At 46.2% G+C, this 25,489-nt stretch overlaps 1 protein-coding gene across 1 annotated transcript; it reads left to right on the top strand.

The window, feature by feature from the left end:
- Nucleotides 1–401: 401 nt before the first annotated feature.
- LOC148129988 (neuroglobin-like) lies at nt 402–24,927 on the top strand. The gene is made up of 6 exons (XM_087970307.1): nt 402–480; nt 2,897–3,143; nt 18,812–18,919; nt 20,258–20,378; nt 22,226–22,306; nt 22,745–24,927. Exons 2-6 carry the CDS (start codon nt 2,920–2,922, stop codon nt 22,868–22,870), a joined length of 660 nt encoding a protein of 219 aa, XP_087826433.1. The 5' UTR covers nt 402–480; nt 2,897–2,919; the 3' UTR covers nt 22,871–24,927.
- Nucleotides 24,928–25,489: the final 562 nt, after the last annotated feature.

The raw sequence follows: 25,489 nt of genomic DNA, 5'->3' as shown, positions 1-25,489 counted from the left end.
TCACCCAGAGCTCTACGTCTCCCAGCTCCTAGTGCAGCCCCTTTCACTACAGGACCAAAACCGGCCCACCAATCCTTCCAGGCGGCTGGAAAAGCTAGAATTCTCCGGGTGCAGCTTCTACCACCTTCTGCCCAAGCCCCCCTTTTGGTTGTCCTCCCCTCCCCCAGCACTTTGGGGAGGGCAGAGGTTGGTCTCCCCGGCCGAGGCAGCTCTCGCACCCACTGACCCGTCCCAGATTTGAGGCACTGACCGGAAGGGAGTTTGCAGGAGGGGGAGAGAGACCCAAACCAGGCAGACTTTAGGATCCCGAGGATGCCTGCCTGGGCTGCACCTGGCTGAGAATTGCAGAAGAGGGAAGGGGGAGAGGACTTAACCCAAGCCGGGCGGCGGGAAAGCTTTGCTCTTTTCTCCCTGCAAAAGTGTGCGTCTTCTCGCACTCGGCTCTCCTGCCTGAACCACCTGAGGGCCCCTTTGCCATCGGTAAGTAGACGCTTGTCGAATCGTCCTTCTGTCGGGCAGAGGGGCTTCCCCAGGTGGAGGGACTGGCTAGAAGCCTCTCTCGGGACCCCTGGCAAACAAAAGGAGGTGTTGGAAGGGACCTTGGAGGTCTTCCAGTCCAACCCCTGCTCAAGCAGGAGAACCCAACACCTGGGGGTGTCCAACCCTGGGAACTTTAAGACTTGTGGACTTCAACTCCTGGAATTGCTGGCTGGGGAATTCTGGGTGTTGAGGTCCACAAGACTTAAAGTCCCCAAGGCTGGACACTCTTGCTCCGCAGCATTCCAGACAGGGGACTGCACAGTCTCTTCTCTTCTCTTTCCTTCCTTCCTTCCTTCCTTCCTTCCTTCCTTCCTTCCTTCCTTCCTTCCTTCCTTCCTTCCTTCCTTCCTTCCTTCCTTCCTTCCTTCCTTCTTTTGCTTTTAGGAAGAGACAGCTACTTGTCTGAAATGGTATAGGATCTGAAGCTGGAGCAGGGGGGTTGGACTAGAAGACCTCCAAGGTCCCTTCCAACTCTGATATTCAGTTACTCTCTTCCTTCCTTCCTTCCTTCCTTCCTTCCTTCCTTCCTTCCTTCCTTCCTTCCTTCCTTCCTTCCTTCCTTCCTTCCTTCCTTCCTTCCTTCCTTCCCCTTCCCTTCCTTCCCTTCCTTCCCTTCCCTTCCCTTCCCTTCCCTTCCTCATCCCTCTACAATCATGAGCCTGGAAGAGACCATACCAGATAACAGATAATCAGAGTTGGAAGGGACCTTGTAGGTCATCTAGTCCAACCCCCTGCCCAAGCAGGAGACAAATGTCAGTCCAATCTCTTCTTGAAGGTCACAAGTGTTGGCGCTCCCACAACTTCCGAGGGCAACTTCTGTTCCATCAGTTGATTGTTGACGCTATACCAGTTCAGACCAGTCTCTTCTTAAAAGCCTCCAGTGTTGGATCATTTACTTGTTCCACTGGTTAATTGTCCTCATTCTTAGGAAGTTTTTCCTTAATTCCAGGTTGCTTCACGCTTTGATTGGTTTCCATTTATTCTTGTTTGTCCTGCCTTCGGGGGCTTTGGAGAAGAGGTTGACCCCCGCCCCCCTTCTCTGTGGCAGCCCCTCAGATATTGGAAGATGCTCGCATGTCACCCCTGGTCCTTCTCTTCCTGGGACTAGACCAGGGATCCCCAAACTTCAGTCCACCCATCTTAAAGTTGCCAAGTTTGGAGACCTCTGGACTAGACCTACCCAGGTCCTGCAACCTTCCATCGTATGCTAGTTTATGGCAAAGAGCTTGCCCAATCGAGCCTGCCTTGCCCGCTGGAGAGAAGCAGACCAGCCTCGCCTGGAGATGTCCAAGGGGGCGTCACAGGGCACCTTTCTCCTGGTCGCCCTTCCTGACCTCCATCTCTCCCCTGATCCATAAAGGACGTGATTCCTGGGCTTGGTGGTTTTCTTGCAGGGGTGTCATTAGCCAAACTGGGTGACATCACCGATGCTAGAAGGGACTGTATATAAACAGAGAGCAAATCACACCCCCTTGTAGCACTGATGATGTTACCTAGCTGGGCCATGAAATGTCTGCCAGAAAACCAGCAAGCTCAGAGGCCACCCCACAGTCCTCCTCCTCCTCCTCCTCCTCCTCCTCCTCCTCCTCCTCCTCCTCTCCACAAACCTCACTCCCTTCTAGCATTGATGATGTTACCTACTTGGGTAATGGAACGTCTGCAAGAACAAAACCCAGCTCAGAGAGCATCAAGGACCCTACGATCATCATCTTCCCCCTCCCTCTCCTCTTCCTCTCCCCTTCCCACTTTTTCTGTGATTCCCCCCAAATTCTCCGCACTTGACATCTTGAGGCTGCCCTGCTGGTTTCAGACATTCCTGACATTCAGCGCCAGGGCTGCTGGATTTCCCCCGCAGGGTGACACCCAACCTGCTTGAAATAAAACAGACCCCCAATAAACAAACATGGAATAGAGAAACAAGATGCTACTGAGGTTGAACAACTGGGAAAACAACCAGGCTCTCCTTCAGGGTGGAATGAAGGCCAGCTCGACTGGGACACGTTGACCTCGGCTCTTTTGGGAAAGAACGAACTAGGATAAATTTAGGGAAGTTTATTGCGGTTGAATTTGCATTTTGAAGTCAGTCACTCTATGCCGATGTTTCTCAATCGTGACCATTTTAAGATGCCTGGACTTCAATTCCCAGAATCCCCCCAACCAGCTCTTAGGAATTCTGGGAGTTGAAGTCCAGGCGTCAAACCAAGATTGACAAACTTCATTGCATGCAGTCAAAGAGCTGCTGTATTTCCACACACACACACCGCTGCCCTTCCCAAGCCGAGATCTGAAGAGCCCCTCGCCTGATCCTGGTTTATTCCATCTCTGGATTGCTACCTGTCTGCCTTTGTTGTTCCAGGGGAGGAAAACCCTGCGCTGCAGATGGGATGCACCTTATCTAGCACGGGAGACGCAGTGGATCCGGCCGTCTCTGAAGACAGGAGGGGCTCAGCACTGGCTCTGGAGGCGAAAGGGACGGATCCTGGCAGCCATGGGGAGCGGGAGGAAGCGTTTCCCCTCTCCGAGGCCCAGAAGGACTCGGTCCGGGAGTCCTGGAACGTCCTCCACAAGAACATCGCCCGAGTGGGGATCATTCTCTTTATTGGGTAAGGCTCGGTTTCCCTCTTGCCAAGGGGACGTCCCAGTCGATGCAACGGACGCCACAAAGTTGGTTGGGGAAGGCTGGCCTTTGGGGATGCACTACCAGGGCAGTGCTGGGCTTCATTTTGTTTTACTATCGGTTCTGTGGGCATGGCTTGGTGGACGTGGCAGGGGAAGGATGCCCACAGCTTGCCCTCGGAAGTTGCGGGAGGCTTTCAAGAAGAGATTGGACTGCCCTTTGTCAGAAATGGTGTAGGGTCTCCCACTCGGCGGGGGGTTGGACTAGATGACCTACAAGGTCCCTCCCAACTCTGATTATCTGTTAACCTGCTTTCCAGCTCCGTTCTCCTGTGCAGGGCAACCAAAGGAGACCCAGCCGATCTGAGAAGAGATGGGCCGGTTCTCCGAACTACTCCCCTCCCCCGGTTCTTTCCCACCGTCCAATTCCGCTGCCGTCTGCACCGGCTGCCGGTGAACCACAACACTCCCTCCCATGTGGGCTTCATCCTTCTCCGCCATCCTGTTTCTCTTCCTTTCTTCATTCTAAGCCACCCATGGAGGTTGACAGTCCAGGGAGGGGATCTCTAAATCTAATTTAATGAAATAAAATAGCCTTTCTCAAGGGCGGGAGACGGGGGGGGGGATTCCACTTTGCAAGATGATTCATCCCAAAGAATGAGGCTCTTGGGATCGGCAGCCGGCTCCCACGCCTCTCGCGGGCTCCCCGAACAAGGACCTTCAGTGAGGATTGGCCCCTGGCTTCCATCACAGGGAGGCACTCCGGATGAACCGCCATGGCGCAAAGGATAAAAATACAGTATTTCTGGATATAAAACGTCTCACAAGAGAGAATCAAGATGGAAATCCCAGCGTCAAAGTGGGGGGGGGGTATTTAAAGCAGGGGTCTCCAACCTTGGCAACTTTAAGACTGGTGGACTTCAACAAAGCTGGCTGAGGAACTCTGGGAGTTGAAGTCCACCAACCTCAAAGTTGCCACGGTTGGAGACCCCTGATTTAAAGAACCCTTCCCCCCCACTTTGACGCTGGGACTTCCATCTTGATTCTCTCTTGTGAGACGTTTTATATCCAGAAATACTGTATTTTTATCCTTTGCGCTGTTTCCATCTGCCCTTAAAACATTAACAGAGTCTACCATGGTCTTGAGAACCGGCGTCTCCGCTAGGTAAGCGACAGTCAAGCTGAAACTAAGTTAATCGGGTAAAAAAAAATAGCAAACAGGGAAAATGTTAGGTATAACATTGATACCAAATATGGTTTGGGTGAATAAATATATAAAACTTAGATATCATGGTTTAAGTGCTTATCACTTTAAGCACAATGCAGCAGGCAATTAGCCGATTAAGGGTGCGGTTAGAAGTTACAATATAAGGAAGCATTAGAAGCTGGAAAGCTTACTGGCTGTGAACTGTCTGTCTGTCTGTAACTGACTGTAACTGTGTGCTGCTGCGACTAACTGAGATTACTGACTGTGAGTGCCTGTGACTGAACTGTTATTGTTTGCTACTGTTTGCTGAATATCCAGCGTTTGTTTCTCTGGAGAGTGAAACCGGAGGAGGAGAAGATATCTTTATCGGCTGATAAAGATATTGCAAGGACTCTTAACTTGGACTATACTAGTGAGTCTTACTGGATGGAAATACTGTGAATGACTTAATGGACTGAATGACAATGCTTAAACTCTAACTGGATTAAAAACTATTTAAACTACAAACAGTGTTTGTGTTCAGTGTGTGTATACTCTGGGGCCCTTCCGCTCTCCTTTGGCTGCCTGGCTTGACTACTGCTGCAATACTCTGCTAGGGGTTAATTCCCAAACCCTAACATTGGTTATGGGCCCAGAAGCATAGTCTAACTAACCAGGATATAGCAGAGAGAGTTGGTGTGAGTTGCACATTACTGTAAAAACAAACTGTTTTAATTAGTTTAAAATAGTCAAAATATCTGAAGAGTAATGGCACAAGTAAATTTGTCACAACTGTCCATGATATCCAGGCTGGATGGAACAAACTATGTTTCATGGTCAATGAAATGTAGTTTACTTCTCACGCAGAGAAGGATTGTGGGACATTATAGCAAACCCACCAGATGTGAGTAGCTGGGATCCTGCTAATGATGATGATAAAGAAAAGTTACAAGACTTTAAACTGAAGAATGAGCAGGCTTTATGCATCATAGGACTGACTCTCTGTGATCAGCAGCTTGTCCATATTCGTGGAGAAGAAAATGCTGCAAACTGCTGGGAGAACCTCAGGAAGATTTATGTTCGGGACAGTGTAGGAGCACATATAAATCTTACACGGAAGCTTTTTCGAACGCATCTTCAAAGGAATGGAGATATGTTAGTTCATTTAAACTGTATGAAGAGCATTTTTCAAGATTTGCAAGAAAAAGAGCTTATATTTAATGAACTGCAACAAGTCTACATAATATTATCTTCATTAGATCAAAGCTATGATGACTATGTGACTTCGTTAGAGGTATTGCCAAAAGAAAGCCTCTCATTAACCGAGATTACAGGCAGGCTACTAGAAGAAGCCAGAAGAAGGCGTGAGCGTGACGAGCTGAGAGAAGATAAGAAAGAAGAGAAATTATCTTCAAAGCCTGTAAGAAACCAGCAAAGCAAAGTAAAGCACCCGGAAGAAGAGAAATTATCTTCAACAGCATACACAATTAAAAAGTGTTTTAATTGTGGAGGCAGAGGACATTTGGCAAAGTTCTGCAAAAAGAGAAAAAGCCAGAATGTAATAAAGCCAAAGAAAGCATTTGAACTAGCCACGTTTAGCAACTCTGATGTGAAGAATAATTTATGGGTGGTTGACAGTGGCGCATCCCACTGCATCACAAGAGATAAGACAAAATTTATAAAAATGTCTACAAGTTCTCAACATATATCACTTGCAAATGGCTGGAACCTGAAAGCGAAAGGTCAAGGTTTTGCACGTTGTCCGTACATAAACCAGGATATAAAAATGTTGTATGTACCGCAACTAAAGTTTAATTTGCTTTCAGTAAGGGTATTAGATAAATTAGGTTATGTAATTACTTTTAAAGATAATAATTGCATAATTGAAAAAGATAACAAAAGGGTAACTGCAGCTTTAAATGGAACATTATATGTCTTAGATAATAGTAAGAAAGGGGAGGCACAAACTGTATTTAATAATATAAAGCCTCATGAAGAATGTATCCATTTATTGCATAGGCGTTTGGGGCATGTAAATTTTAAAATGCTAAAACGTACAGTTGAGTTATCTGAAGGAATAAGGTTAAAACCTTGTGATAAATATTTGCGTTGTAATGTTTGCTGTGAAGATAAGAGCAAAGTATTGCCTGCAAATAGGCTAAATGGTTTCAAAACAAAAGAACCTTTAGAAGTAGTATTTGCAGACATAATAGGTCCAAAGAAACCCAGTATGGGAGGTGCTAGATATATACTGAGCATTATGGACCATTATTCTAGATATGGGTTTTGCTATTTAATGAAAAGCAAAACTGAAACATATCAACATTTTTTTCAATTGGCTTAGGTTTGCTGAAAGAAAGTCTAAACGGCAACTGATAACCCTGGTGACAGATAATGGTACGGAATTTATTAATAACAAATTCCAGAACAGACTTAAGATAGCTGGAATAGAGCATAAGAAGTCTGCTCCATACAGGCCAGAACATAATGCTTTTATTGAAAGAAGAGGCCAAACACTACAGGCAATGGTTAGAACAATGTTAAATGATTCTGGGTTACCTGATTCTTTGTGGGGGGAGGCTACAATGTGTGCTAATAACATATTGAACAATGTTGTTAACACAACAACAGGTGAAATACCATTCACCAGGTGGCATGGCAGGAAACCTGATCTAAGTTACCTGCACACATTTGGTGCACCAGCATGGGTGCATATTCCTGCACAACTCAGAAAAAAAGGGCAACATAGAGCTAAAAGATTTTTCTTCGTTGGTTATCAGGCAAACCATAGGGCATATAGATTTTGGGAGAAAGGCACATCTAAAGTGTTATGTAGTGCTAGTGCCCAATTTCTAGAACATGAAGGATGGGAGAAATTAGAACAGGATGCCAATAAAGATGTAATTATTGAATCCTATAGAAATCCCATTAGTTATCCCTGTAACTTTAAAAATAAAGTAAAGAGACAAATACAGGATGAAATAGTGCCCATAAAGGAAGAAACAGATTCAATAGCTGAACAGGATGAGGAAGATGAACAGGTAGTAGTTCAAGAAAGTCCTCCTGTAAGCCCTGTAATTCCCAGAAGAACTACACGTGTATCTAGACCGCCTGATAGGTACCAGGCTAACACAGTGTGCCAGATTAATCAAGTTCCTAATTCTGTAGAAGAAATTAAAAAGTATCCTAATAAGGAAAAAGAAAGTTGGTATGCAGCAATGAATAAGGAACTGAATTCATTAAGTGATATGAAGGTGTATGAAAATGCCAAATTACCTGTAGGAAAGAAATCCATTGGCTGCAAATGGATATTTAAGGTAAAAACAGATAAGGATGGTAATTTAATCCATAAGGCAAGGTTAGTAGCCCAAGGTTTTAGGCAGAATGCCAATGACTATGATGAGGTGTTTGCACCTAGTCTTAAGGCAGCAACCTTGAGGGCAGCTTTAGTGTGGGCAGCTAGTAAAAACTATATAGTTAACCATTTAGATGTGGAAACTGCTTACTTGCACGCCCCATTAAAACATATTATTTATATGAAAAAACCTGTTGGTATTAAAAGTGAAAATAAGGATAATAATGATTGTTGGTTGTTAAAGAAAAGTCTTTATGGTCTTAAACAATCAGGCTATGAATGGAACCAGTATATTGTAAAGGAACTAGACAATATAGGATTTAAAGCTGGTTTAGCCGATCCATGTCTGTTTAAGAGGGAGACAAATGGGAAAGTATCATTATTATTACTATTCACAGATGACATTGCATTGATTACTGAAACTAATGATGAAGCTAATAAAATAATAGCATCATTAGGAAAGAGAATAAAGATCAAGCAATTAGGGGAGATAAAGAAGTATCTCGGTTTGAATATAAAGAAAACACGGAAAGGTTTTAAGATATCTCAGGAAGATAAGATAAGCAAATTGCTAAAAGATTACAAGATGGAGCTTTGTAAGCCAGCTAAGACTCCAATGAGTCAGGAGTTTAGCAACACTGATGTACAAAGCCCTGAGTTTGATAAGGTGATTTATCAATCTTTAATTGGTAGTTTGAGTTATATTAGTAATTGGTCTAGACCAGATATATCGTACTGTGTGAATCAGTTGGCTAGATTCAATTCTGCACCATGTGAAAGACACTGGAATGCAGCTAAGAGGATATTAAGATATCTTAAAAAGACAATGAATTATTCATTGTATTTAGAACCAAAGGGTGATTTAATTCTGTGTGCTTATGCAGATGCTAGCTTTGCATCAGAAAGAGACACTAGAAAGTCGACTTCAGGAACAGCCATAATGCTGGGTAATACATTAATAGGCTGGAAGTCAATAAGACAACAGCATATAAGTTTGTCTACTATGGAGGCAGAATTCTCCTGTTTATCATTGTTATGTACAGAGTTAATAATGTATAAACAAATGTTAATTGATATAGGTATAACTGTAGATTATCCTATAATTATACATGAAGATAATCAGGCAGCAATTCAAATGGCCACAAATATTGGAGTAAAAACAAGGAGCAAGCATACAGATCTAAGATACCTAAACGTGAGACAATCTGTAAGAAGGAAGATGATTCAGCTAGAGTACTGTATGTCGGAGGACAATTTAGCTGATAATTTTACTAAAGCCCAAGGTGCCAGTAAGCACCAGGAGAGTTGTGAAAAATATGGGATAAGATTGTAAAGGTATTATATATTTATTTCACCCAAAAGGGGAGTATGTTAGGTATAACATTGATACCAAATATGGTTTGGGTGAATAAATATATAAAACTTAGATATCATGGTTTAAGTGCTTATCACTTTAAGCACAATGCAGCAGGCAATTAGCCGATTAAGGGTGCGGTTAGAAGTTACAATATAAGGAAGCATTAGAAGCTGGAAAGCTTACTGGCTGTGAACTGTCTGTCTGTCTGTAACTGACTGTAACTGTGTGCTGCTGCGACTAACTGAGATTACTGACTGTGAGTGCCTGTGACTGAACTGTTATTGTTTGCTACTGTTTGCTGAATATCCAGCGTTTGTTTCTCTGGAGAGTGAAACCGGAGGAGGAGAAGATATCTTTATCGGCTGATAAAGATATTGCAAGGACTCTTAACTTGGACTATACTAGTGAGTCTTACTGGATGGAAATACTGTGAATGACTTAATGGACTGAATGACAATGCTTAAACTCTAACTGGATTAAAAACTATTTAAACTACAAACGGTGTTTGTGTTCAGTGTGTGTATACTCTGGGGCCCTTCCGCTCTCCTTTGGCTGCCTGGCTTGACTACTGCTGCAATACTCTGCTAGGGGTTAATTCCCAAACCCTAACAGAAAATCTTTTGCTCAACGTTCCTTGTAGCCCCAAATAGGTTACCCAGACCTAATCCACATATCTAAGGAGAAGGTCTGCAAACACAAATAGGGCAGTGGTGGGATTCAAAAACTTTTACTACCGGTTCTGTGGGCGTGGCTTGGTGGGTGTGGCTTGGTGGGTGTGGCAGGGGAAGGATACTGCAAAATCCCCCTTCCCTCCCCACCCCACTAGCCTGCTTTCCAGCTCCATTCTCCTGTGCAGGGCAACCAAAGGAGACCCAGCCGATCAGCTGGGACTCGATGGGAGGCGGAGCATAGAGGGGGTTGGCGGGGCCGGTCAGAGGTGGGATTGGCCGGTTCTCCAAACTACTCCAAATTTCTGCTACCGGTTCTCTCCAGAACTGGTCCGAACCGGCTAAATCCCACCTCTGAAACAGAGTTAATTAAATTAAGTCTCCCGATGTAACTGCATGTTCACAAGAATATATACTTACACACACACACACACACACACAGAGATACACACACACACACACATCCCTCAAATGTCCCCCTAGAATCAGCACTTAGACATTTCCACAACCCAGATAATCTCCCTCTTTAAAAAGTTTGCTGCTGTGCCCCCTTTCTCTGCAGCTCGCCCCCTTAAAGGCAAACTCCTTCCTTTTAGGAATAAATATTTCTTCTTTCCTCACAGCTGTCTGGATCTCAATTTTATTTATTCTTGCATGACTCCCCCTGTTTGAGTTGGAACCCCAAATTATTCTTCTGGCACTCCCAAAGCCTCCAGGGCTGCTGCGGTGGTGGCTTGATTTCTTCCACCCGCTCCCGATTCTCTTTATGGCTGCCATAAACCCTCTGCTGCCTCCTTTGTCATGACGGGCATTAGCCAGGAAAGAGCATCCGTACCCAGCCACAAACGGGACCAGAGAATTTCCATTCTTAAGTGAACCATACCCAGTTTTATGACTTGTTTTGGAACTATCGTTAAGCGAATCACTGCAGTTGTTCACTGAGTCACACGTTCGTTAACTGAATCCAGCTTTCCTTTGCTTGTTGGAAATGGCTGGGAAGGTTGCAGGTGGCAACCCGATGATATTGCAAGAGTCATAAATACATGCCAGTTCCCAGCACCTGAGTTTTGATCATGGGACTGTGGGCAGGCGGTGACGGTTGCATGTGTGAGGACCGGTCATAGAATAAGTCACTTTTTTTCAGTGCCATTGTAACTTAGACCGTTTGCTCAATGAGAGGTTGTCATTTGTAAATCAAGGACGACCTAACCTTACCAATGTTCGGGGACTCCAAACCACCAAGCAACAATGGGGTGGCAACGTGCCCTGTGGACTGTTGTGGTCTGCCGGCAGCCGGTGCAGCCGGCAGCGGAATCGGACAGTGGGGAAGAAAGGGGACCAGTCAGGGAGTCTGGAGAGGACTCGGACGAGGGTCCTGCGTCCGATGCAGGGATGGGGCCAGGACCATCTGGGAGTGGGGGGCTGCCTCTGGAGCCTCTGGAGCCTCTGGAGTCTGGCCGCAGCGAGGCAGAGGACCCAGGGGAGCCTGTTCCCAGTGCGCGTGTGCGCAGAGCTGCTAGGAGGAGAGAGCAGCTGAAGCAGAAGGGGCGACTCAGGAATGAGGCTGGGAGGTGATTGCCCCTCCCATAAGGGATAAAAGTCAGACCTCAATGACGAAACCATTGCAGGAAGCAAAGTCATTCGATAGATTCCGAGTCCTCTTTGAAGCTCTGTGTATTCTGGTTGTTGTTTTTTTTCCTGATACTTCGGTTGGTTTCTGTTAGAGTTAATTGGTTACTTCTGTTTTTGGCAGCATTCCACAGAACTGAAAGGCGGGTGCTTATCTTGGGGAAATGTTTATAATGAGTTCCGGCTGGGAACCCTAATTTCCAGCATTGCAATAAAATAGGTTTTGCTTTTAAAACAAGTTTGTGTTTAAGTACGTTTGACAAAGCCTGGGTCAGAACATGGACATGCTCAGAGGCCTTTTCCCAGGTGGCGTGAGGTCCATCCTTCCTGGTGCTCAGAGGCTTTGGAGCCGGCATCTACACATAAGCAGAGAGAGAGAGAGAGAGAGAGAGAGAGACCTGTCCTTTCTCTCCCCCTGCTGGCCCGCCTCCCCTCTGGAATCTCTCCACAAAACACACAACCTTTGATCACACCGATTTTTGCAGGGTCTGTTTTGTGTCGGGCAAACTCAAGGTGGCTTCGGGGAAGGAGGGAGGAAAATGGAGGCAGAAGCCCCAGACGGGCACGAAAGCAGCTTTGGGTTGAAGGACACCGGCTGAAGCCAAAGTCCAGAAACGGGCAGGGAGGAGGCAGTTTGGAGAGAGCAGGCCCTGCCTGGAGCAGGTTTCGCATCGGGTGCCCAGATCCAGGCTCGCCTCTTTGAAAGAGGCAGGGGTGGATAATGGGGAGGGGGGGTACACAGCTTAGGGGGGATCTGGCTTTGGCCCCTTCAAGCCCCACGGCTGAGTCTGGGGGCCCAATAGAAAAGGAACTTTGAAGTTCAGGGTTGAACTGTGGGGTCCTTGGTGCTCCCTGAGCTGGGTGGTTTTCTTGCAGACGTTTCATGACCCAAGTAGGGAACATCATCAGTGCTGGAAGGGAGGGGGAGTTGTGAGGAAGAGGAGGAGGAGGAGGAGGACTGGGGGGTCCTTGCTGCTCTCTGAGTTTAGTGGTTTTCTGACAGACATTTCATTACCCAACTAAGTAACATCATCAGGGCTAGAAGTTCCCAGTGGGTTACGAAATGTCTGTAAGGAAACCACCGAGCTCAGAGAGCACCAAGGACCCCATAATCTTCTTCTCCCTCCTCTTCCCCCGCTCCCTGCAAAGCCCCTGCCTTCTAGCACTGATGATGTTCCCTAGTTGGGTTATGAAACGTCTACAAGGAAGCTACCAAGGCCAGAGGGCGCCAAGGACCACACAGTCAGTGGTGTATTGACCATGAAGCAGAGGAAGCACCTGCTTAGGGCACCCCCAGGCCCAAAGGGGGCACCGCAAAGTGGCGAATATGGCTTCATTTGTACGAAGGTGTCGAAAGGTGGGGGGGGCCACCAAGATTCGTCAGTGCTCTGGGCCTTAATCCGCCAACTGCCCCCAGTCCGCGGCTGCAGGCAGCCTGTTTTTACTTCCCTGAGATGTCTGAAAGTAATTCAGTGAGGCAATAAATTCCACTTGTGATTATCAGACTCACACCAAGCCGAAAAGCATTTTCCGCCCCAGGAATCTGTTTCGCATCTGGGAATCGGCAGCGTTTCCCAGCAGGGCTGCTCCATGCTGACTCAGAAAGGAGGGAAGTAGAGTCTCTGCAAATGTCCTCGTGGGTCAGCGTGGATCGACCCTGGATGAGAATCGGCAGCGGCCCCGTTTCCAGATGTTAAACAGCTCTGCAATCTGTTGGAAAGGCAACGGCTGTTTGCCAAGGGCAAAGGCTGGCACTGGAAGAGAGAAAGAGAGAAGGAAGAAGTGAAGAATCTCTGGCCACCCACCCCCTTCTTATAGCGCTCCCCACCTTGCTGGTTCCCCTTCTTGTAAAACAATATTTTTATTTCATTTTATTCTTTCCAAAATTAAAATACAAACCCTTAAAAGGGAAAAAGAAGGAAACAAGAACAAAGAAAAATTAAACAAAGAAAAAAAATGTGCATTAAAAAATAAACACACCCAGAGATAGTCATCTGCTCCCACTGACAAACATATTGTAATAATAATAGTTCTCTCGCCCCCCCAAAAAAACCCTCTCTTGTGCCCCTTTTAGGCTTCACCCCACGGGGTCCAGCTGGCTTAACGCCTTGCCTGCCCCCTGGCAGCACAAGAGGCAGCCGGAGGGAGGAGGGCGGCCCCAGCCTCTCTTTTCTTGCAGGGGCTTTTGTGAAACCTTCCCGCCTACCTCCCACTCCCCAGGTGCCTTCCCTTGTTGTGCAGGCTAAGGTGCCCACCTGACGGGTTTTGTTTAGAAGCCGAGGGAGCTGGCGTCAGCTCTTCACGGGCAAAAATGCTCCTGGCTAATTAAAACCAGAGCAAAATAGACGAATGCTCCGAATTACAACCCAGGTACCCGGTGTTTCTTCAACAGACTTCATTCCAAAGGAGAACCACCGAAGGCGTCTGGTTCGGCAAGTCCTCTGGATGGTTTTTCACTTGGCGTCCCTGGAAATCCTGTTTGTTCATGTTGGCAGAAGAAGGAGAGAAAACATCAAACAAAGAATAAGAGGGTTGGAGGTCTCCTACTCCAACTCAAGCTTAAGATCCTATATCATTTCAGACAAGTAGCTGTCTCTTCCTAAAAGCAAAAGAAGGAAGGAAGGAAGGAAGGAAGGAAGGAAGGAAGGAAGGAAGGAAGGAAGGAAGGAAGGAAGGAAGGAAGGAAGGAAGGAAGGAAGGAAGGAAGGAAGGAAGGAAGGAACAGAGTAACTGAATATCAGAGTTGGAAGGGACCTTGGAGGTCTTCTAGTCCAACCCCCCCTGCTCGAGCAGGAGATCCTATACCATTTCAGAAAAATGGTTGTCCATGTTGCAAAAGATGCCCGGGTAGAACTATGCCAATCATCTTTCAGCCAACGAGCCACAGAATTTTTAATAGGGACTGGGAGGCGGGGGGGAGGGTTCACGTAACAACTGTCTCGCTTAGCAATGGAAATTGAAGGCTCAATTGTGGTCGCAAGTCAGGGACTGCCTGTATTTAGAGTTACTTGGAGTAAATGTTTGGCAAATGATTCCGGTTCTGGATCCCTGTGTCTGCCTCTCTCCCTTGCTCATCTTTCATGCAATTTCTACCCACGAAGGGAGCTACAACACGGTGGCCCTCCAAAATTAATTACCATTTTTTTTTTGAAAATTGTTTTTTTTATTTTAAACAACAAACATAAACAAACACAAAACATACAACATTAAATCAAATCTTCTTTCCATTATACAGTGTGTCGGTTAGTACATATCTCTTGTGCACAATATCAACAGTCATTCCATCCTGGTTTTATACAGTATTACAATTCATAATGTATGTAACTACTATCCACTTAGCATCATATTATTGTCAAATCATTATCAGACTGTATTTATAAATTCATCTCATCTTTTTCGAGCAAGAATCAACTTATAAAGAATAGTATCATCCGTTTCCAAATAATCAAACATAGAATATCATATTATAAACCTTTCTATAGTAATTGCTTATAGCATATCATTACATTATCTTAACTATTATGTTTATATTATATTACGTTATATTTCTCTAATTTCTTATCTAACCATTGTTAAAATAAGTCCCGTATTTTATAATATTCTTTTGCTTCTTGCTCCAAAATCAATGATCGATTTTTAAGTGACTCCATCCCTTCCCAAGGCTGATCCCGTCTCCCGCGCTGGATCAGACACGACTGGATTCATCTTAAGTCTCTTTTAATGAAACCACAACATTCAAAGAACTTGATAGAAAGGAGGTTCTGTTTCTTATTTAGTCAAGGCCAAGTGGTTAGAGACAGAGAGCAAGGGAACAGCCAACACTTCAACAACACATCCTTTTCTACTTCCGAATCGTGTGCCATAACATTGCCGTTGACCTTGTTTTTTTTCACTGGGGCAAGAGCAACAGAGACAGTTCTCCGAAGCCCACGTACATCACATTTCTGCAGAAAAGTTTCCAATTTAGCCTTTTCCACATGAATCATATTAAAAGGGCCACCATCAGAAAAGCACAATGAAGAATGTTCTTCCTGAGCCAGCTCAGACCGCCTCAGGAGCTGCCGATAGCGTTCTGCAAAGGAATGATGGTGTCTGTCATTTATTTATTTTTATTTATTTATTTTGTTTGTCAAACATGCACAGGATAACAAGTGTAGGTAGGAACATGAACATGAACAAAGGAAGTAAATACAGATGAATGGGGACAGTAAGACAGGGACGGTAGGCACGCTGGTGCACTTATGCATTGGCACCTTTGCAACTGTCTGGTTTGGCGCAGCAACCAAACAGGACAGATACAGACTCCAATGGAGAGTCAGGATTGCAGAAAAAACAGTTGCAACCATCCTGCCTTCCATAGAAGACCTGTCCGTTGCCCAGGTCAGAAAGAGGGCTGAGAAAATACCTCCCACATCCTGGACACAAACTGTTTCAGCATCTTCCTTCAAGACAACTCCACGGACCGTTACACGCCCAAACAACCAGACCCAAGGACAGATTCCACCTCCACCAGCCAATGCTATCACTCCAGTAGACGACTAATTCCCACAACACGGTCTTATGCCCTGGGAGATCCAACCATTAGTAGGGCTGTAATACCTATTCTCTTTTTCATCTTTCCTGTTTCCTATGCCTTTAGCATCTTATGACTATCCTGTTATTTCTATCTTATGATTTATGCTGATTGCTCTTATTTAGTATCTTATGACTATCACTGAGTGTTATACCTTGTGATTTATGGTGACTGTATTTTATGATTATGATAATTATTTATCACTTGTTGCTTATATGTGCAATGAGAGCTTATGCACCAAAGACAAATTCCTTGTGTGTCCAATCATACTTGGCCAATAAAAAATTCTATTCTATTCTATTCTATTCTATTCTATTCTATTCTATTCTATTCTATTCTATTCTATTCTATTCCTTATTCATTCTATTCTATTCTATTCCTTATTCATTCTATTCTATTCTATTCTATTCTATTTATCCTATTCTATTCTATTCTATTCTATTCCTTATTCATTCTATTCTATTCTATTCTATTCTAATTTCTATTTCTATTCTCCATATTTTATTCTATCCTATCCTATCCTATTCTCCATTCTCCATATTCTATTCTATTATTCTATTCTATTCTTCATTCTCCATTCTCCATTCTCCATATCGTATCCTATCCTATCCTATTTTTTTCTGTTCTATCTTACCCTATCCATCTTACCCTATCCTATCCTGCATTCCATTCCATTGTTTTTCATTTATTCATATTCTGTTCCGTTCCGTTCCTTCTCACTTCCCTTCCCTTCCCATCTTGACCCTTCCCAGGATGGGTGGAGGAAAGAGACGGGAGGAGGAAGTGTGGGGTGCCACCTGCTGCAGAGGCACGCCTGGCATTCAAAAAAAAAAAAAGCAGATGAAAGGAGCAGTAGACTTTAGAGCCCTTCAATCCCCAGGGAGCCGTTTCCAGCTTGGCTGGGTTTGCGTTGCTGTTTTAACATGTGCTTTTCAGGCGGCTTTTACAGATTGCGTTGGCATGGCTTTTGTTTGAAGGGAGTTTTAAACATCCTGGGATCATGATGACAAAGGCCAGGATAAACATTCCTTAAACAATTCTTGTGTTTATTCCTCCCCCCCCCAATTTCTTCCCTTTTGGGGCCAAAGCAGATGCCAAAGAACCAGTGGGGGACGTGGGAAGGGGAGGTGGCAGAGCCCCAAAGACAGGAGGAGAAATAAAATGGGGTTCAGAAACACCCCTGAACATGGGGGTGGGTTGTCCGGTCTGGGAGAAGAGAGACAGGAGGAGGAGGAAGAAGAGGAGCTGCAGAACCAGTAGGAAAAGGGGCCCTCCCCACTTTCTGGGGCTGTGAAGGTCTGGGGGGTGGGGGGTGAAGGGTGTGCGGGGGGGAGCAAGTTGCTAATAGAAGAGAATATTTAGCAATGATGATTCAGCCTAATTTGGGCCATGAAATGCCTGCAAGAAAACCATCAAGGCCAGAGAGCACTGCAGGGTTCGGTTAATGTAACCTTGCAATAAAGATAGTATTGATAGCATACAAATACTAGTTTATATACTTATTTATATTGATATACTACTAGCTGGATACCCGTGCTTTGCTACAAAACTCTGTGGTGGGGCTTAGTTGTTTTTTTTTGGGGGGGGGGGGAAATAAGGGAAAAAAAGTTCTGCCTCTGCCTACCAGCATCCATTGGTATTCCTCTGGCTAGCGTCCTGTCAGTGTGTGAGAGAGTTGAGGGCTGTTTGGAAAGTGAAACTGGAACTGGAACTGAACCTCCTCTCCTCTGCTTGTGTTTTGCATTTGGAAGAGATTTCTTTTCAGGTGGGGAGGGGGAGTAGAACTCCTTAGCATCAGAGTGGGTTAAATAATAATAATAATAATAATAATAATAATAATAATAATAATAATAATAATAATAATAATAATAATAATAATAATAATAATAGTAATAATAATATAGGAAATACTCTAAATGCTCTGGTGGTCCTTTCTTAGTGAGCCCCTGGAAGCAGAGAGGAACATATGGGCCAGGTTTCAAGTTTGTAGGCTTTACGGTTCTGGAGATTTTGTGGTGATGCGTGAGTGGGATTTCGCTTTTAGATATAGAGAAGATTTATAATATATAAATACTAGTGACTTATGGCCATTTTTCACAGTTATGACCTTGGGAGCATCCCCGTAATCACCTGATCAAAATTCAGGGGCTTGGCAGATGACTTATATTTATGACGGTATGCCGGGGGGGTCACGTGATCCCTGTTTTCTGACCTTCTGACAAGCAGTCAATGTGGAAGCCAGATTCACTTAACGACCGTGTGACTAACATAACCATTGCAGAGATTCACTTAACATGAGTCGTAAAAGGGGGCAAAACCTACTTAACAATTGTCTGGTGTAGCAACAGAAATTTGGGGCTCAATTGGGGCCGTAAGTCGAGGACTTCCGGTACATCTCTTCCCTCTCCTCCCCCCACCTTTACAGTCCCAGAAACTTGGGGGGGGGGTCCAGAAGTGGAATTCAGCCGGTTCAGACCGGTTTTGGAGAGAACCGGTGGCAGCAATTCTGAGTCGTTGGGAGAACCGGCCGACCCCGTCTCTTCTCCGCCTCCCATCGAGTGGCAGCTGATCGGCTGGGTCTCCTTTGGTTGCCCTGCCCAGGAGAAGGGAGCTGGAAAGCAGGCTAGTGGGGTGGGGAGGGAAGGGGGATTTTGCAGTCTATCCTTCCCCTGCCACGCCCACCGAGCCACGCCCACAGAACCAGTAGTAAAAATGTTTGAATCCCACCCCTGGGAGGGTCCCTTCCGAGATGATTGACAGGCCCCTTTTCCTCCGGAGGGCTGAGCGGTCCCTTATCTAACCGTGGCCTGGGCTGCAGATCTTCCTCCTCCATTCCAGGCGGGAGGAAGACGATCCCATCCTGGACCCTCCCCTGTTTCTTCTCCAGGCTATTTGAGACCCACCCTGAGTGTAAAGATGTGTTTTTCCTCTTCCATGATGTGGACGATCTGCAGCAGCTGAAGATGAGTAAGGAACTACAAGCTCATGGGCTCAGGTGGGTCTGAGGGGCCTCTTTGGGCTCCTGGCTCTCCTCCCCCATCCAACCTGAAATGCCACCGTCCCCCTTAGAGATGCTTCTATCTGTGGCCGGGCTGGGCTCCTTCCTTGCGCCTGTGGACAACACAAGGGGATTTGCATCCTCCCATCACCTAGGAATAAGGAGGCATTTTTCTGACACTGAGGACAATTAACCAGTGGAACAAGTTGCCTCCAGGAGGGGTGGGTGCTTTGTCACTGGAGGTTTTCAAGAAGAGACCGGACAGCCATTCCAGATTGTATAGCGTCTCTGACTTGAACAGGGGGTTGGACTAGAAGATCTCCAAGGTCCCTCCCAACCCTGTTCTTCCTTCCTTCCCTCCCTGCCTCCCTCCCTCCCTCCCTTCCTTCTTTCTCCATCACTGGAGGTTTTCAAGAAGAGACCGGACAGCCATTCCAGATTGTATAGCGTCTCTGACTTGAACAGGGGGTTGGACTAGAAGATCTCTAAGGTCCCTTCCAACCCTGTTCTTCCTTCCTTCCCTCCCTGCCTCCCTCCCTGCCTCCCTCCCTTCCTTCCTTCTCCATCATGGGAGGCTTTCAAGAAGAGACTGGACAGCCATTTCTCTGGAATAACATAAGGCAGGGACTTATGGACTTGTCCACTCCCAGAATTCCCCAGCCAGCATGTTAATAAACTTTTACGATGCATGGATTTCAACTCCCAGAATTCCCCAGCCGGCATGTTAATAAACTTTTACGATGCATGGATTTCAACTCCCAGAATTCCCCAGCCAGCATGCAAATGGAGGGTTTTCGTGCTCTTTGGCACAGGGTTGCGGGTGGGAAGAATCTCTTTATTTCTTTTTCTGGCTTTTATCTTCCCCGTGGGGGTTGACATTTGGCCGCTGCATCCCTATCTTCCTCGTTTTTTTTGAAGAGGAAGGGTACATGTGGCCTGCATTGTCTTGGTTTTTATCTCTTGATCTTTATTGGTTCTGGAGGAGATTGAAATAATCCTTGAAAGCCAACTTAGCCATTAGCATATCTAGGCCAGTGTTTCTTGCCAGCTGGAAGAGGGGTGGACTTCAACTCCCAGAATTCCCCAGCCAGCTTTACTCTGAAAGGATGACTCATTGCTTTGGGACCCCACTGACCCTCTAAGGAGCCATGGGTGGGAAGAGGTTTCCTGTAATTGGGAGAATTCCTCCCTTCTTACGCAAGACTGAATCTGAACTTCCGCCCTGCCCAGAACTTTCCTAGGGGTCATCGTAGGTTTCCTAGAAACGGGGCCTCCTCGTGTCCCATGTGAACCCGTCCCCAAACAAGGTCTCCTCTCTTCTCTCGCCCTCCCCAGAGTGATGTCCTTCATCGAGAAGAGCGTGGCCCGGCTCGATCAAGAAGACAAACTGGAGATTCTTGCCTTTGAGCTGGGAAAGAACCACTTCCATTATAAAGCTCCTCCCAAGTACTACGAGGTGAGAGGAAGGAAGGAGAGCAAGCCAGGGCTGAATTCGAAGGTTGGGGTGCCCTACACATCCTATTGAACAAGGGTCCCCAACCTTGGCAAGAGGTTTAAGACTTGTGGACTTCAACTCCCAGAATCCCTGAGCTAACATGACTAGAGGAGGAATTCTGGGAGTCGAAGTCCACCAGTCTTAAAGCTGTCAAGTTTGAAGAGCCCTGCTATTGAAGAACTAAAGCACTTCAGATCTTGAATCTTCTAAGGAGGATATTCCTAATTCCAGATGGCCTTTCAGTCCTCTCTCTTTTTGGAGTGGAAGGCACCAGGTGCGAAAGCTCAAATCCTTGTGAATGGATCTTCCCATCGACTATTTTATTGCTAAACGTCTACATACAGGAATCTTCTCACCTAACATCAGCGCTTGCGTGGAATTAGGTGTTCATGGAGTTCAAGGGACGTTGGACTTGGGCCAGTGGTGGCTATGTAGGAATTCTAGGCTGATTTTTGACTCCACCCTGACGTCCAAATCTGGCTCCTAGATAACAGCCTTGGTTCGCTACACCCCAATTAGGACACCAGGATGAGAAATATAATTTAATTTATAATTTGTTTGAAGCCCTTCTGTTATAAAGGATTTTCTTATTGATTTCACAAGAGAGAGAACCAGAGGGGAAAATCACACCTTCCCTTTGATAGCTTACTTAATAAAAATGAAAAAAAGTACATTTAGAAGGCTGTGCTCCTGCAATCACCATCTTTGCAAACCACCCGGACTTTGTCCAAGTTTACCAAGCTACTTTTGCAGACGGCAACCAACCACAGGGTGTTAGGTGGGTCAGGTGGGAAAGACCAGGTCCACGGGGTTCAATTCAGCGGATTTATTGCTAAGGGCCTCTAGGGAGGAATCTTCTCAACTAAGGGTTAGTGCCGGCTAGGAATTAGATACAAGTTCTCTGAATTTGAGGGAAGTTGGGCTTAGTTCACTTGCGGCTATGTAGGGATTCTCGGCCGATTCCTCTTTTAACTCCACCCCCAGGTCCTTCTTCTCCTTCAGGAAGGGCAACAATATTCCCTTATGGTTAGTGTGGCTTTTTTTTCTAAAGGCTTGGGTGCTCTCTTGCCAATATCACCTGCTTCCCATAACGCAGGGGCATTGCAAGTGGGGTCAGTGGTAGGATTCAAATATTTTTACTACCGGTTGGTGGGCGTGGCAGGGGAAGGATCCTGCAAAATCCCCCTTCCCTCCCCACCCCACTAACCTGCTTTCCAGCTCCGTTCTCCTGTGCAGGGCAACCAAAGAAGACCCAGCCAATCAGCTGGGACTCAATGGGAGGCAGAGAATAGGTGGGGTTGGTGGGGCCAGTCAGAGGTGGAATTGGCCGGTTCTCTGGACTACTCAAAATTTCCGCTATCGGTTCCCCAGAACTGGTCAGAACCGTCTGAAGACCACCTCTGGGTGGGGTGTGTCCACCTCCCTTAAAATATGCAGATGTGTTGCTTTTTGATTTCTTTAGATGTATTTTTTTTTTGCTCAATTGGTCTTGCTAAGAAAGAAAGAAATTGCAGCACAAAAACCAGGGAAGAAGACAAATGAAAAATGACCAAGCCTAAACCCTTGTAAAATTCATGGTGTGAGGCGAGGGAATTGCACCATAAAATTTTATCCTCTTTTCTCAGATGTTATTGTAGAACCACGATTGTATCTCTTAAAATGTCTCTGGCCCATAGCACATATATTTTAAAGCAATCCAACAGCTATAAAAGTTGCTAGTAATTCACAGAAGGTAATCCATTTCTCTGTCTCTCTTTCCCAAAATTACTGCTGTTTCTTTGGCTTTTTATATTTTTCTTTTTTCTCAGTATATTGGAATTCAATTCATCCAGGCTGTTCGGCCAATTCTCAAAGAAGATTGGACTCTGGAAGTTGAGAGAGCCTGGGAGGTAAGGAGAAATTAGAAGGTAAGCAGGGATTAACACCAGACAAACAATCAAACAGAAAGTATCCCAACTACCAAGAAGAAAACTGTATTCCAACAAATCTAGCAGAGCAAGTGTTTATATATAAACAGGACGCAAACCCCACATTCACTGGTGAGGTTAGTTAGTTGGGTTATGAAACATCTGCAAGCAAACCACCAAGTTCAGAGACCCCCAAGGACCCACCGTCCTCCTTTTCCTCCTGTACACAAACCCCCTTGTAGCACTGATGATATTACCTCGTTGGGTTATGAAACATTTGCAAGGAAGCAACTAAGTCCAGAGAACACCAAGAATCAATTGAGGTCATCAGTCAAGGATTGCCTGAATTACACTTAAGAGTTATAAACAAATTTTCCTTCTCTTTAATCTCCCCCCCACCCCCATCCCTGCATTCCCAAGGGTCTCTTCAGATACCTGGCAGCTGTGATGCGCAGGGGCTTCCATAACGAAGGAAAGAGACTGGGGGCCAGCCCCCTTCCTCCCCCACAGACAGCTGACCTGGAATCCGCTCCAGATCAAATCTGAAGAAGGTGCCATTCCTGGAAGTGGCTCGTTGAAGGATCACCTTGGATTTCCTGCTAGGATCCTCTGATGCTGGCCGAGGAAGGTCCTTTTATGAAGTTTCCACATTTCTGCTTTGTGGTCCTTGCAGAGCCTGCATTTCACCCTTCCGGTTGTTCAGCTGCAGCAGGGGTCCCCAAACGTGGCAACTTTAAGACTTGTGGACTTCAACTCCCAGAATTCTCCAGCTAGCATAGCTGGCTGGAGAATTCTGGGAGTTGCAGTCCACCAGTCTTAAAGTTGCCAAGTTTGGAGACCTCTGAGCTACAGAAATCCCATAACCCCACACCCAAAGCCCCGAGTTTGTCCTCCAACACAAGAAGACAAAGCCTGACATTGTGTAGAACTTGGAAAGGTTTTGGACGGGAAGCCAACTTACAGCGTCCGTAGAATTTGCCTCTGGATCGCCATCCCTTGCAATCATCCAGAAAATACAATCTCAGAGTGGAAAACTTTGGAGACAGGATGGGGGACTGACCTCCTCAGGAGAGGCCAAGATCTAGTCTGGTCGGGTATGGGATGTCCCGTGCCCAAGATTTGGGTCTCTCCTCAAGGCGACAGGTGTCACGTGAGATGCTCTGTGGGCCTCACCTGGGCTCCTGGGAGAGGTCAGTCCCTGGCCTGCTGCTCCACTTCATTTTGGTCCTGGGGCCCCGGAGTGCCACTGGCATGATAGCAAAAGGATGCTGAGACTCTGGAAAGGGTGCAGAGAAGAGCAACAAAGAAGGTTAGGGGGCTGGCAGCTAAAACATACGAAGAACGGTTGCAGGAATTAGGTATGGCTAGTCTAGGGAAGAGAAGGACTGGGGTGACTCGGTAGCAGCCTTCCAATAGAGAAGAGGAAGGGGTCAAGCTATTCTCTAAAGCACCAGAACGCAGGACAAGAAACAATGGATGGAAACGAACCAAGGAGAGAAGCAACCTGGAATTAAGGAGAAACTTTCTAACAGTGAGAACCATTAACCAGCGGAACAGCCTGTCACCAGAAGTTGTGGGTGCTCCAACACTGGAGGTTTTCAAGAAGAGACTGGACAGTCACTTGTCTGGAATGATAGAGGGTCTCCTGCCCAAGCAAGGGGGTTGGACTAGAAGACCTCCAAGGTCCCTTCCAACTATGTTATTCTTTCCACCATATTTTTCCTCTCGTTTTCAACACCTGGCTTTCGGCAGCTGATAACTGCTCTTTGATTCTCTTCTTTTCTTTGCATCCTTTATTTCCTGTGTGACGTGTGCGCGCACACACACACACACACACGCGCACACACACACTTTGTACCCCAATTAGCTTGTGAGGCAAATAATCGGGTTGCTTTTGAAGGCCCTGTTGTTCCCTCCTGCGTGGTTTGTTGTTCTCCTCACCCGCCTCTCATCCTGGCTTCCCCTTTGATGTTCTCTGTACAGCAGCCCCGTTGAAGTGGTCGGATGAATCAGGGCTGCCTCCTTCTTTGATCCTCTCTCTCTCTCTCCAAGGCCAGAGAAGTGGGCTGTCTCTCCTTTCAAAACCACCTCTCTGATTGCAACCCCAAAATGCATTACAGGTAGTCCTCGACTTACAGTGGTTCCCTTAGTGACCATTCCAAGTTACAGCAGCACTGGAAAATGGGATTTGTTGCCATTGTTCACACAACCCTTGCAGCCTCCCCCCGTATTCACGTGATCAACATTCAGATGCTTGGCAAATTGATTCATATTTATGATGGTCACAGGGTCCTGGGGTCACGTGATCCCTTTTTGGAACCTTCCGACGAGCCAGATTCACTTAACAGCCGTGTTACTAACTTAAAATAAAGAGACTCGGTGGCGCAGTGGTTACAGTGCTGTACTGCAGGCCACTTCTGCTGACTATCGGCTGTTCGAATCCCACCAGGCTCAAGGTCGACTCAGCCTTCCATCCTTCCGAGGTGGGTAAAAGAGGAGCCAGATTGTTGGGGGCAAGAGGCTCATTCTGTAAACCAACCTTCCTTCCTTCCTTCCTTCCTTCCTTCCTTCCTGTTAGAATCGAGTATTGCAGGCTAACTCTGCCCACCGCCAGGAGTTCGATCTTGACCGGCTCAAGGTTGACTCAGCCTCCTGTCCTTCCGAAATCAGTAAAATGAGGACCCAGATTGTTGGGGGCAAGAGGCTGACTCTGTAAACCAACCAACCTTCCTTCCTTCCTTCCTTCCTTCCTTCCTTCCTTCCTTCCTTCCTTCCTTCCTTCCTTCCTTCCTTCCTTCCTTCCTTCCTTCCTTCCTGTTAGAATGGAGTATTGCAGGCTAACTCTGCCCACCGCCAGGAGTTCGATCTTGACCGGCTCAAGGTTGACTCAGCCTCCCGTCCTTCCGAAATCAGTAAAATGAGGACCCAGATGGTTGGGGGCCAGAGGCTCATTCTGTAAACCAACCTTCCTTCCTTCCTTCCTTCCTTCCTGTTAGAATCGAGTATTGCAGGCTAACTCTGCCCACCGCCAGGAGTTCGATCTTGACCGGCTCAAGGTTGACTCAGCCTCCCGTCCTTCCGAAATCAGTAAAATGAGGACCCAGATTGTTGGGGGCCAGAGGCTGACTCTGTAAACCAACCTTCCTTCCTTCCTTCCTTCCTTCC

Source organism: Notechis scutatus, chromosome 8 (assembly GCF_049901735.1).
Source record: "Notechis scutatus isolate UNSWTSFEM ecotype Mainland chromosome 8, rNotScu1.2, whole genome shotgun sequence".
NCBI classification, from domain to species: Eukaryota; Metazoa; Chordata; class Lepidosauria; order Squamata; family Elapidae; genus Notechis; species Notechis scutatus.
This window is presented reverse-complemented; position numbering and strand designations above follow the sequence as displayed.